Consider the following 13,712-nt stretch of genomic DNA (forward strand, 5'->3'; position numbering starts at 1 on the left):
TAATGCTAAAGGTGACAAATAAAATAACCCCATAGACTGATCGTATATTTAAAATGTGAAAAAAGTATAATAAGTAGTCAATATACCAATATAATATAAATCAGTTAATGACTTTTCATAACAGACTTTAATGATCTGTTAAGCAGGGCTCGTTATGTTATTTATAAAAGTTATCCCACAGTTTCTGTGGATCACCCTCTTTTTTTCTCCGTCTGTTTGCTGAAGACCAACTCTAAACAGTCAAGCATTTGCATTTGACCACGTTGTACCATTTAGACTTCACACTTTTTGAAAGCGCTTTGATTGAACTTGTGTGTGATTTCTAGACCCCTGACTGTGAAAACGTCCTGTGAATAAATTCCCCATGCGGGGTCAGCCAGACTGTGGAGGGTTTCCTCCTGTCAGGAAGAGGATGCTTATACTCCCAGCCCGAAACAAGGGATGGGGGATAGTCTTCTTTGTAGGTCATGCTACAGGATATATATAGCTAGCAAATAAAATGTCCCTGTTTAGTCAAGGGAAATGGCATTAAACAAATAATTTCCACCAAAAGCCATGCCGGAGTGCACACACGTTCGTTTCAAGATTGTTAACGTGTCTGAAAAGGTTTCATTATTAGTGGCATTTGCTAAGAGAGGTATCACTATTATTATTGCTCGTACTTAAGATTAGAAGTTTAACCAAATCCATAGTATATACTGTAACTTTAGCATGTAATTCACTGCGATTTGTGTGCTATAGATGGGTTTTTGAGTTGTGGAGTTATGTGTGCATATACGGGTATTCCCTGGCAATAATAAAATGGCAGAGAAAAAACTATAATAGACTTTCTTTGAGTGACTGAGCCATACATAGGAACCAGAGTTGGTTCTTAGGGACCTTTTTACTTGGGCCAGTACGCAATCACAGGCTAAAAACACTCAAAATACCTTAGCAACCACATGCAATGCCCTGGCAACCATCTACAAGATCACATTGTGTAGTTTTGCATGAGCAAAAAAACACTATTTTTTTTCTGAAATGTTAAGATCTAGTTGCTGTTAATGGTCTTACAAGAATATTTAATGTATGTGGAATGGACATGGTTCATAAGTGTTGCTCAGAAAACCCCAGTTTTTGTACTAGTGCACTTGACGCAGTGTCTCAAAACACTTTCTTTTTACATCACATCATGCTGCTTTCAGAGATATTTGTAGCCTTGTTTTAAGTTTCACAACACGCTCCTCATCCTGTGTCATTCAGAACTGAGCTTGTGAGCCACAGGTGTGAATTTGCTTGAGATGAAAAACATTTGCACTGCATGTCTCTAATATTTTGCAGTTTCCTAAAGTAAGCAGCTTGGGCTCTTGATTGATTGTGTATTAATTTAGGCATATTAAGTATATTAATTTGACTGCATGATTTCAGGAGGTGTACACCACTGTGGAAAACACTGTTTGGCAGAGAATGATAACCAGTGGCTCGGTGTCAGTCTGTCGCGGCAGCCCTCAAAAGGCCATGTTTTGGTATGTCTTTTGGTCAAAGCATGCACTTCATTCACCAAGGCTGCATTTATTTGATCAAAAATACAGTAATAATGTGAAATATTATTGCAATTTAGAATAACTGTTTTCTATTTTAATTCATTTTGAAATTTAATCTACCGCTGAACTTCAGAGTCACAGGATCCTTCAGAAATTAGTCTAATATGCTGATATGGTGCTCAAGAATCATTCCTTAATATTTTAAATGTTGAAAACAGTTACAGCTTAATGTTTTTTTGTTTTTTTTGGAAACCCTGACATGCTACCATTCAAATGTTTGGTGTAAACATGAAAACAAATGAAAATAATACAGTTCTTCAGTTGATAAAAAGTGACCGTAAAGACATTTATAATGTTACAACATATTTCTATTTCAAATAAATGCTGCTCATTCATTTGAAGTAACACTGAAAAAATGCTGAAAAATGTCATGGTTTCCACAATAATATTAAGCAGCAAAAACTGTTTTCAACATTGATCATATAAAACATTATTAATAATAGTGCACCAATAATAATTGATAATAATTAAGCACCAAATCAGCATATCAGAATGATTTCTGAATGATCATGTGACACTGAAGACTGGAGTATTGACTGCTGAATATTCAGCTTTGCCATCAAAATAATAAATTAGATTTTAAGAAATTTAAAATATAAAACAGCTATCTTAAATTTTAATATGTCACAGTATTGCTGTTTTATTGCATCTTGATTAAAAATAAATGCAGCTTTTGGTAAGCACAAGTTCTTTCAAAAATGCTTAAAAAATCTTTTAACTGATGGTTACATTTTTTATAGTGTTACCTGAGTAAATGCACTATGATTATTAATGTTAAATGAAAACTCCCCTGTTTACTTCTAAGTCAGAAATGTTAATAAAGAACTAAATTGTTTCATGATAGTTTTGTGTGGAATATGTATGATGAAGGGTATGATAAGTAAATAGTTGTTTAGTTCACTCTATTCTGGTGTACATTTTAGGCATGTGGACATCGGTGGAAGAATATCTACTACTCTAGTAAAGACAATCAGAACAAGCTACCGCATGGTGTTTGCTTCAGACTCAGTCCAGATTTGAAACATGCCAGTCATATTATCCCCTGCTATAAAGGTACAGATTTCTATTACTCCTGTATTGGTTAGGTTGTGGTTCACAGGTTCAAATCAAGTGTAACCTAATGCAAACTACTGCTAATTGTTCCTTAGATCATCAAAGGAAGTTTGGTGAAGGTTATGGGTCATGTCAAGCAGGAATATCAAATTTATTCACAGAGGTATAAGGAACTTTAATGGCATTTTGATTGAGCTGACATTGAATTCAATCGATTTGGTAACAATATATTGTGTTTGTAGGACCTGATGGTCATGGGAGCCCCTGGTACCTCATACTGGACCGGATCCGTTCTTGTCTACAACACCACAAGTAACATTTCAGCTGCTTATGTGGATGATGACAGTGAAGTTCTCTATGGAAGCTATTTAGGTGAGTTCTGAAATTGACAATGTTGTATTCTTTGTAACAAATCCAAGTAAGAATTACTGCCTGTGTAGAACATTCCAAATCGGCCATTCATGAGGTTCCATGATAGCTAAAAAGCTTCCTTAAAATGCAGCTGCCTATGAAGGTGATATACAACAATTACCCAATTCTACAGATTTTGGAACAGAAATACTGTACGGTCTGTTTTTTTATGATTTGTTTAAAAAGTAGGAAATAAGTGCTTTTCCTTTTGGTGTTTAGAGATACAGTGGTCTAATTTTGCTAAAATGTTTACTATTAAGCATGTAAAAATAGAAATATAATCCAGTGATCATCAGCTTCTTAAGACGTGCAGCAGGATACAGACTTTTGCTGTGATATGGCATAACGTTTTTCTATTTAAACAGGAAACAGACACCGTTGCATAATCTATGAGCATCTGGTGCAAAATATGGCTAACGAGTCACTTTGTTTTGATCTCATGGCAACCTATTTATACTTTCTAAACAAAGAAACTCATTTTAAACTCATTTTAGTCATGGATATTGCATTTTGGACATGATGATTTCTAGGGTTCCTCTCTTAACAGTAAAGTAGTCAGTCAAATCAAATTTATTTGTGTGCCACTTTTCACAACACACTTGTTTCAAGCAACTGATAATAATAATGTAATGATGTTAATGTTTATATTTAATATCTTCTTGCCCTACAGTCACATCTACTAAAGGGTTCCTGCTGTCAATTTCCAAGCCTGAAAAGTCATGCAGATTAATAAAATAAAAAAATAGCTATAGTGAATATAAAATTGTATTTGTATTTCATCCGCAAGAAATTGCTTGTGAAGGCTCTCTATAATATGACTTTTAAAAAATATTTTCCAGTTATCACAAGCATTGTAAAGTCTAAATGAACAGTTTTTATTGATTATCACTGAATGAAGCTACAAAAGTGACTTGCAAGGGTTAGTTTAGCATTGTTATTTTAGTATCACTGATTAGTATCAGTCAATTTTTATTATTAATATTTTGAATTACTTTCCATTTAAAATTTTCCATTTTTGTTTTAAATTGAAAGTTTTAGTAATTTCTTGTGTTTTTTTTGTCATTTATATATATATATATTTTTTTTTTATATGTCTATACAGTTTTCTTTTATTTAAAATTGTGTTTTTTTAGTACATCAAGTTAAACTACTTGAAAGTAAGAAATGTTGACTTGGCAATTAGCTGAAATAAAATAAATATTTTGATATTCAATATCATTTTTATATTTTGTTTTATTTCAGTTAATGTTTATTTTATTTCACGTTTTAGCTAACCATAATAACTCTGTAGATTAGGAAGATCTGGACTTTAAATAATTGCTTTTTACTTACTTTTTTTGTGCACTTTGAATGGGCAATTGGGATATTTCACCACAATATATGGTTTTCTTCCCATCAGGTTATGCTGTTAGTGCTGGACACTTTCTAGATCCTCAAAGCACTGAGATCGTGGGTGGTGCTCCCCAGCATGAACAGACTGGTAAAGTAAGGGTTAACACCACCACCACCACCATCATCATCTGACTATTAGAACAGACCCAATTTTAAAGTAGTTAAATGTCACAGTTCTCTAGTTTGGTTAGTTAGACTGTTTGACACAGCCTGTAGGTTTTTGCAGCTTAATAGCAATCTGCTGAATCAGAATCAGAATGAGCTTTATTGGCCAAGTATGTTTACACATACAAGGAATTTGTTGTAGTGACAGAAGCTCTACAGTGCAACAGAAAGACAGCAACAGGTCAGGACACAGATAATAAAGAATAATATACAAATATACAAATAGGCAATGCACAAAGCAGCAAAAACACAATATATAATATAGACAACTATGTATGTACAGGTCTGATATGTGCAAATTTGAAATGAAAAAAAAAAAAAACGTAAGTGTGGTGAATAAATAATGTATAATAGTTGTGTGTTCCGCGTTTATTGTCAAGTGTTCATGAGATGGATTGCCTGAGGGAAGAAACTGTTTCTGTGTCTGTTCGTTCTGGTGCTCAGAGCTCTGTAACGTCGACCAGACGGCAGCATTTCAAACAGGGAGTTTGCTGGATGTGAGGGGCCCAGAGTGATTTTGACAGCTTTTTTGCTCACTCTGGATAAGTACAGTTCTTGGAGGGTGGGTGGGGGGGTGGGGGGGGGGGGGGTTGTACCAATGATTCGCTCAGCAGTCCGGACTACTCCTACTCTCTGTAGTCTTCTGAGGTCATATTTGGTAGCTGAGCTGAACCAGACAGTTATAGAAGTACAGAGGACGGATTCAATGATGGCAGAGTAGAACTGTTTCAGCAACTCCTGTGGCAGGTTGAACTTCCTCAGCTGGCGAACAAAGTACAACCTCTGCTGGGCCTTCCTGACAATGGAGTGTATGTGAATGACCCACTTCAGGTCCTGAGAAATTGTGGTGCCCAGGAATCTGAATGACTCCACTGCAGTCACAGTGCTGTTCATGATGGTGAGTGGGGGAGAGCAGGGGGGTTTCTCCTGAAGTCCACGATCATCTCCACTGTTTTGAGCGTGTTAAGCTCCAGGTTGTTAAGACTGCACCAGACAGACAGCTCCTTATCCTCCTGTCTGTAAGCAGACTCATCACTATCCTGGATGAGGCCGATCAGTGTGGTGTCGTCTGCGAACTTCAGGAGCTTGACAGAGGGGTCTTTAGATGTGCAGTCGTTGGTGTAGAGGGAGAAGAGCATTGGGGAGAGAACGCAGCCCTGAGGAGCTCCAGTGCTGATGGTGCGGGTGCTGGATGTGAATTTACCAAGCTTTACTAACTGCTGTCTGTCTGTCAGGAAGCTGTTGATCCACTGACAGACAGAGGTGGGGACGGAAAGCTGTGTCAGTTTATTCTGAAGGGTGTTCGGGATGATGGTGTTAAAAGCGGAGCTGAAATGAATAGTGAATATCAGTAGTTGTGTATAAATGGATTTAGATATGAGACCCTCTTGACATCTATACTCTGTAGGCAGTTGCGAACGGTAAAACAGTTAAACTGAACTCTTCTTCCATCTTTGGGGAAGAGGAAGTAGGTTTTTATTTGCATATGTGCTGAGTTTGCAGTGCTTATGAGTTTGTGAGTAACAGTATGGTGTCTGAGGATTTTACCAAAGTAACAGAGACTGGAAAAAAAGTTATCGGGGAGCTACCATTCATATTTGTGTTGAAACTATACGGAAATGCATTTCATTCACCATCATATGCAATCCATTGTTAGGCTGCTGTGTGTTATAGTTCCCATTTCCCTTATTCCTGTGTTTTCTTTTACTCCAGGCCTACATTTTCAGGATTGAGGGCAACACTTTGAAAATCGTTGCCAAAACCAAAGGCAAGAAGGTAAGAAATTTCAAGAATTTTAATTTCCTAGGGCATGTTCCTGTTGAATGAACACAATAGTGATGTTTGCTCCTACAGCTCGGCTCTTATTATGGAGCTAGTCTATGTGCTGTTGACTTGAATGCAGACGGACTGTCCGATCTGCTGGTTGGGGCTCCTATGTTCAGCTCAGTCAGGGAGGAAGGACGTGTTCATGTCTACATAAACCAGGGAGAGGTGAGACAGTGACATGATATATATTTAATTATGTTTTGATGCATACCTATGGGTTAATCTCACAAAAAATAGTTTACCCTAAAATTAAATGCAATAAAATAATGTTTGTTTGTTTATTTTTAGGACCGCCAAAAGTACTTTTGAAAATCATTTTGTTGATGATTTTAAAAAGTTATTTTAATGGGCCTAAACATAAGCATGCATAACAAATAAAATTAAAAATAATAAATAAATACTATTTTATTGTTTTATATGTAAATCAGCATAAATTAAAGACATTACATCAGATACTACCAAGATGTAAACATACGTTTCAGTTTTGATTTTTAAATGATTTGTTTCTCAATTTAATTTAATTTTTAAATAATAATAAAGTAAATTATATTTATTTTATAATAAATAAATATATAATTTATATTTATTTCACTGTGTATTATTTTATATTATTTAATAATTAATTATTTTTCTAAATTACATTTTTTGTTAATTTGTTAATTTGCATATCTAAAAATGATGTGAAGGGATAATGAGAAAATGTGCTTCTTCTTTTTTTAAGCCATAAAGCTTTGGGGGTGGAATATGACCAGTATGTGTTCTTGATGTGTTTGATGCAATTCACCCATTTATTCCTTGGTAATTTTAGAATGGTACGAGTTGCGTTGTAATGCATTTGATAAAATTACATCTACATATTTAGAGCTGTCTTATCTTACTGTGTGTTTGTTCAGTTTAGAAGTATGTATTCTGGCTTTGATCGTGACCACCAAGGCCATATCAATAGAACAGGTTTCCTTTTCCCATAATGTCAAAAATTAACCACCTACTCCAAAAAAGCACCATGCTTTTAACACTTCACATGTGACTGCTTGACTGTCACCATTTACTGTGCTGTTTAATGTTAATAGATAGCACATTTTCTGGTCACAGTTGAAGCACAAAAACAGTCCAGTCAACTGTGGTGAATTGTGTATGAACTTCTAACAATTAACATCATGCTTCTCTTGGAAATATCCTCAGTGTCACTGTGTCTCTTTCTCAGGCTAAATTGAAAGAGGCAGACTTTGAGTTAGTTGGGAGTGACTCTTACGCAGCACGTTTTGGAGAAACCATCATGAACCTTGGTGATATTGACGATGACGGATATCCAGGTACAGTTCTGTATGTCTGAATGACACATCAAACCACTTCAGTTTTTTACGTTTCTCATGCTGAATTGCTTTATTTGACTAGCCAAGTGTACTAAAATGGTTCTGTATCATGTTTTGCTGTATTTAAAAATGGTACTAAGGGTTGGTTTTTTTTCCCTCAAGCTAGGTTTGATGTTAAACCTCAATGTTTCACTTCCTCGTTTTGTATCTTCTTTATATTTCAAAGCCTGTCTTTGGTCTAACCCCATCTTCACATTAAAGTGGTTTCTTGGCTAGATATTTGTTAATCTCTGAATCAGATTTCAGAATCATGACCTTGATGATTCTCGGCAGAGCGGTTGGTGTAGTTTACAGACAGAGCATGGTTAGAAAGAACAATCACACATATAATGGACATAAAATTATTATATAAATAATGTTTTCTCTATTATAAAACCTAGTGAGCTGCCTGTTACCTACAGCTATCTTCTTAATAAAACATCCTAACAATGTGTTATTCTAATAAACCTAAAAATATCTAGCGCACCAAGCACTGGGCATAACAGTCTATAAGCTCTTGTCAGTATTGCATGCATTTTATGTATATTTGTAATAATTTCTTTGAAATGAATGCTTTCAGTGAGCTTGCATTGCTTTATGGGAATAGCTTTTTATGAATAATATATCATTTGTGACCCTGGACCACAAAACCAGTCATAAGTAGCATGGGTATATTTGAATCAATAGCCAAAAATACATTGTATGGGTCAAAATTATAGATTTTTCTTTTATGCCAAAGATCATTAGGATATTAAGTAAAGATCATGTTCCATGAAGATGCTTTGTAATTTCCTACTGTAAATATATCAAAACTTCATTTTTGATTAGTAATATGCATTGCTAAGAACTTCATTTGGACAACTTAAAAGGCAATTTTCTCAATATTTAGATTTTTTTTGCACCTCAGATTACAGATTTTCAAATATCTGTATCTCAGCCAAATATTGTCAGATCCAAACCAGTAGTACATCAATGGAAAGCTTATTTATTATATTAGCTTTATGATTGGTTTTGTGGTCCAGGGTCACACATTTATTTTATATAATATTTGCAATGCTATGTTAGAATTTGACCATTTGACCAAAATAAGAAAATAATAGAATTTGACCAAAATAATGTATAGTACCATTCCAAAGTTTGGGAATAGTAATTTGTTTTTAAAGAAAATAATATTTGTATTAAGCAAGGATGCATTAAATCGATCAAAAAGTCACAGTAAAGACATTCAAAAGATTTCAAATATGTGCTGTTTTTTTTTACAACTTTCTATTCATCAAAGAATCATGAAACAAATGTTTTACCATTTCCACAATCTTTATAATAATTTTTCTTCTTAATAATTCTGAAATTCCAAATCGGCATATTAGAATGATTTCTAAAGGATCATGTAACACTGAAGACCAGAGTAATGGCTGTTGAAAATTGAGCTTTGTCATCGCAGGAATACATGCAAATTATATTAATATTCAAAACAGTATTTAAAAAAAATGCAGTAATATTTTTCAGTTTTGCTGTTTTTACTATATTTTTATCCAATAAATGCAGCCTTGTTGAGACTTTTTTCAAAAACATTTTAAAAATCTTTTGAATGTTATACCTCAGAAGGTTGCTTTTCTTTACTTCCTATGTTAAGCAACACTCTTGTTTAATTATGTCTAATTTGTCTAATTATGCTTAACACTAGGTTTTGGAACAAAGCTAATGCAACAATGCTTGTGTTTCAGATGTGGCCATTGGAGCCCCTCAGGAGGACGATCTGCGTGGTGCTATATATATCTACAATGGGAGGAGAAGTGGCATTGCACGGAGTTTCTCTCAAGTACGTTCCCCAGCTGATGTTTGTGCTGATATTATGGGTGGGGAAGAATAAAACGGAGGCGGGATAGGTCAGACCTGAGCAGTCCTCCCCATCCTGTGCAAACTGCCCTATTGTTTTGAGTCTTTCTTCTGCTCTCTTCCACACTGAAGTACTAAGCGTCCAGTCTAATTGCAGTAATTTCCTGAAATCCCTTTCTCTCCATGTATAGTTTCAAGCAGCGATCAGGGCAAATCCAAATCATGTGAATCCAGTTATAAAAACTAATGTTTAGGAAGAACTTCATCTAATTATATTAACTTCAGGCCAAAATGATTACATACAGGATGTTTGTAGTGATCAGCAGCAGCTCTTGTGGCCTTGTAACAGTGCTGTGGTTTTCCAGTAATTGTAGAGCATGACTCTAGAAATGTCAAAGGTCATGGGTTTGATTCCAATGTTACACAAACTAATTAAATGTAGAACGTAAATGTAAGTCACTCAATAAAAGTGCCTGCAAAGTAAAAAAAAAAAAAAAGCTATAATATGCATTCATCTGATCATTATTGCAAAATAAACTGTCACTGACCGTTCAAAATCAAGTATATTAACGTGATCTCTTGAAATAGATGTAAGAACGTCCATAAATAAAATCATTTGCATGTCTCTTGGAGTACAGTACAACTCCATTGGCATTTAATATGTCAAATTTTGAATCTAAATATCTTCTGAATGCTGTCTTTGTGCTTTCTTCAATGCAGAGAATAACAGGCTCTTTGTTGGGCAACGACTTCAGGATGTTTGGCCAATCAGTATCTGGAGGAGTTGATATTGATAGCAACAATTTCCCAGGTAACGCTTTTAACACAAAAACATGAATAGCATACGTTTCCTTTGTGAACATGAAACATGTTCAACCTACACGTTCAAAACTTGGGGGTCAGTAGTATTTTTAAAGAAATAATAATTTTATTCAGAAAATATGCATTTTTTTAATTGACTGAACAGACATTTTATAATGTTACAAAAGATTTATTTCAAATAAATGCTGTTCTTTAGAGATTTTTATTCCTAAAAGAATTCAGAAAATGTATCATGGGTTCCACAAAAATATTAAACAGCACTGTGTATTGAAATATTCAACTCTTTTTAACATTAGGCATATTAGACTGATTTTTAAAGGATCCTGTGACACTAAAGACTGTATTAATGGCTGCTGAAAACTCGAAGCTTTGCATCGTAGGAATAAATTACATTTTAAAATATATTAAAAGAGAAAACAGCTATTTTAAATTGAAATAATATTTCACAATATTACTGTTACTGTGTTTTTGATCAAATAGATATAGTCTTGGTGAGTGTAAAAGACTTCTTTAAAAAGTAAGTAAAATCTTACTTTCCCCAGTCTTTTGAAGAGTAGTGTACCTGTTTGGTTTTTGACAGGATATATCGCAAATTAGACCTCAGACAAAGTATTAGTGTCTAAGAGAGTGGTGTTACTGTCTCGACATGTAGTTGTTTAGTTCTGTGCACACTACTTGTATTGAATGTAAATGTGTCCATCACTCACTGACATTTTGGGAGTGAATTCACTAGTCAAATGTGATTTCTCTTTCTGTAAACAACCAAACTCTGCATGCACAAATGAAGAGCAGCAGGCTAGTGTGTGTACATGGCCATAACACCTCTTTAGAGGAAAGGACATGCGCAACATGTTTTCAGATCAGCATTTTTTATCAGTTATGCTGTGGGTATCAGCTGTGATGTACTTCCTGAATATGTATCACACAAAATCAAAAAGAGAGACAAAATTAAGCTGACGCAATTTTTTTTTCTCAGATTTAACAGAACTTCTTGTTCTCAGACTCTGTTTCCTGTCTTGAAGAGTAAACTTTTTGAAAGCAGAAAAATATGCACAGTACCACAGCCACATCACCCTGCAGCCCAAGACCGGTTACCCACTGAAGCTAAGCAGGGTTGAGCCTGGTCAGTACCTGGATGGGAGACCTCTGGTGAAAACTAGGTTGCTGTTGGAAGAGGTGTTAGTGAGGCCAGCAGGGTGTGCTCACGCTGTGGTCTGTGTGGGTCCTAACGACCCAATGTAGTGACAGGGACACTTTACTGTCAAAAAGCACAGTCTTTCGGATGAGACATTAAACCGAGGTCCTGACTTGCTGAGGTCATTAAAAAACCGAATGGCACTTCTCGTAAAGAGTAGGGGTGTAACCCCGGTGTCCTGGCCAAATTCCCTCTACTGGCCCTTGTCTACCCACACGGAAAGAACCTATATAAACATATATGTTTTAATATAGGTTTTGATATATGTTTTTAATATATGTGACATATATAAAATTGGCCGTTTTATAATCTAGAAGTATTAGGCTTTTTTCTGTCCTGTTTTGACCACCCTCATCGGAACGCTTCATATGAATAGGCATGGTGGATTGTAGACTCAGAAGTAAACGCTCACTCCTATAATTGGCTAACAGTTGTGTATGTCTGACAACCTACATCTTTCATAGATGGATGCTGCTGTGATTTAGGTTAAAAATGCATAAATACTCAGTGCATATCAAACAATCTGTAATAAGATAAAGTAATAGTGATCACATAATAAAACCAGTTATTCACACTTTTATTTACACTAGATGTGCGAATTGGAGGGCGGGGCTAAAGAGGCAGCGATGTAGAAGCAGGTGTTGATCATCTTCTGTGGAGGCGGTGTTTTGCCACACTATTACATTATAAACTGGCACATTCCACAAGCTGTCATTTTGGCAGGCTGGCTTCAATATAAGCTGTTTTAGACTAGCAAGAAAGTTTTGAGTTCTGAAAATACATTTAACATTTAACAAAAATTAAAAAATGCAGAATAGCCCCATTTATTTATAACTAGATGCCACTCCCAAGTTAAATGTAGTATGACAGTTGTTTTCAGTAAAATTAAAATGGTTAATATTTGAAAGAATATTAGTGCACTTTTGAGTTCTGTGAAAGAATAACCAAGTCAGGTATGTTTTATGGGAATTTTGTGTTCTCACCCAGATGTTGCAGTGGGAGCTTTCCTGTCAGACTCAGCTGTGGTGTTCAGGTAAAAACAGCAGATTAATTTTTCACACACATTTGCTTTGGTAACTTTTAAGATTTGGTATTTTCTATAGGAATTTATTCCTGCATAACTGAATGTGAATGCCCATCATTCAATTCTGCTCATCTTCCACTCCTGAAGTTTAGCTAATTTTATTATGTTTTCAGATTCCAATAAGACTATAGAACTCTATTTAGCACATTTAAATACATTCCATAGAATTCTGAAAATGACCTTATAAAATCAGCATGGAAAATGCAAAAAATTCTGTAGCATATTCCATAGCGGGCCTAGCTATTATGGAGACCGGGGCTAGTTGTCACTTTTTTTTTTTTTTTGTCCCAATGAATATTATTCACAGAGACTTTTGTGTTAAAGTCTGTATAAACAGTATTTTATTTAAAAAACAAAAAACATTACATTTCAAACAATGTCACTGTTTTGAAATGAAGAAAAGTCACTTGAGCAGGCATGGGATGTTGTTGTATGGGATAAGCTGTCATAATGGGAACCTGCCATTAAAAATCTATATACTAACTAACTATATACTAAACTTAATTGGTCAACTAAATTTGATCAAAAACAAAATGAAACACTTTGGTAACACTTTACTTAAAGCCTTTTTTAATAATGTACATTGTAAGACATAAGATCTTGTTGTAAATGATTATAACCGAATTTAAAATGCATAGTGTAAAAATAAAAAGAATTGATAAGTGTTTTAAAGTATTAACTGCACTGAAAAAAAAAATTGAATTTACTAAATCTTTTTAAGGTAAGTGGTTGCAATCAATTTATTTTATTTAAATAAACAAATTTAGTTGACTAACTTTCAAATTTTTTTAAAATGTAGGCCAAGCTAAAATAAATAAATGCAACCACTTACCTTAAAATAATTTGTAAATTCTATGAATAATTTTTTTCAGTGTGTGGTTACAATTATTCATGAGATAATATAATGCATTATAAGGTCCATTACAAGGCATAATTAATGCATTAAAACTACTTTTGTAATGCATTATGCATTAAGGCTTTAAGTATAGTGT

General features: G+C 34.6%; 1 protein-coding gene across 1 annotated transcript in view; it reads left to right on the top strand.

The window, feature by feature from the left end:
• Positions 1–13,712, top strand: part of itga4 (integrin alpha 4) — a 30,382-nt gene that overhangs the window by 1,496 nt on the left and 15,174 nt on the right. The window contains exons 3-13 of the mRNA XM_079426551.1: positions 1,408–1,505; positions 2,507–2,636; positions 2,732–2,799; positions 2,879–3,008; positions 4,447–4,532; positions 6,318–6,380; positions 6,459–6,596; positions 7,636–7,744; positions 9,508–9,602; positions 10,340–10,430; positions 12,624–12,669. Of these exons, the coding sequence (XP_079282677.1) occupies positions 1,408–1,505; positions 2,507–2,636; positions 2,732–2,799; positions 2,879–3,008; positions 4,447–4,532; positions 6,318–6,380; positions 6,459–6,596; positions 7,636–7,744; positions 9,508–9,602; positions 10,340–10,430; positions 12,624–12,669 (1,054 nt within the window). The remainder of the gene's footprint in view (positions 1–1,407; positions 1,506–2,506; positions 2,637–2,731; positions 2,800–2,878; positions 3,009–4,446; positions 4,533–6,317; positions 6,381–6,458; positions 6,597–7,635; positions 7,745–9,507; positions 9,603–10,339; positions 10,431–12,623; positions 12,670–13,712) is intronic.

This window comes from Barbus barbus (assembly GCF_936440315.1).
Source record: "Barbus barbus genome assembly, chromosome: 10".
NCBI classification, from domain to species: domain Eukaryota; kingdom Metazoa; phylum Chordata; class Actinopteri; order Cypriniformes; family Cyprinidae; genus Barbus; species Barbus barbus.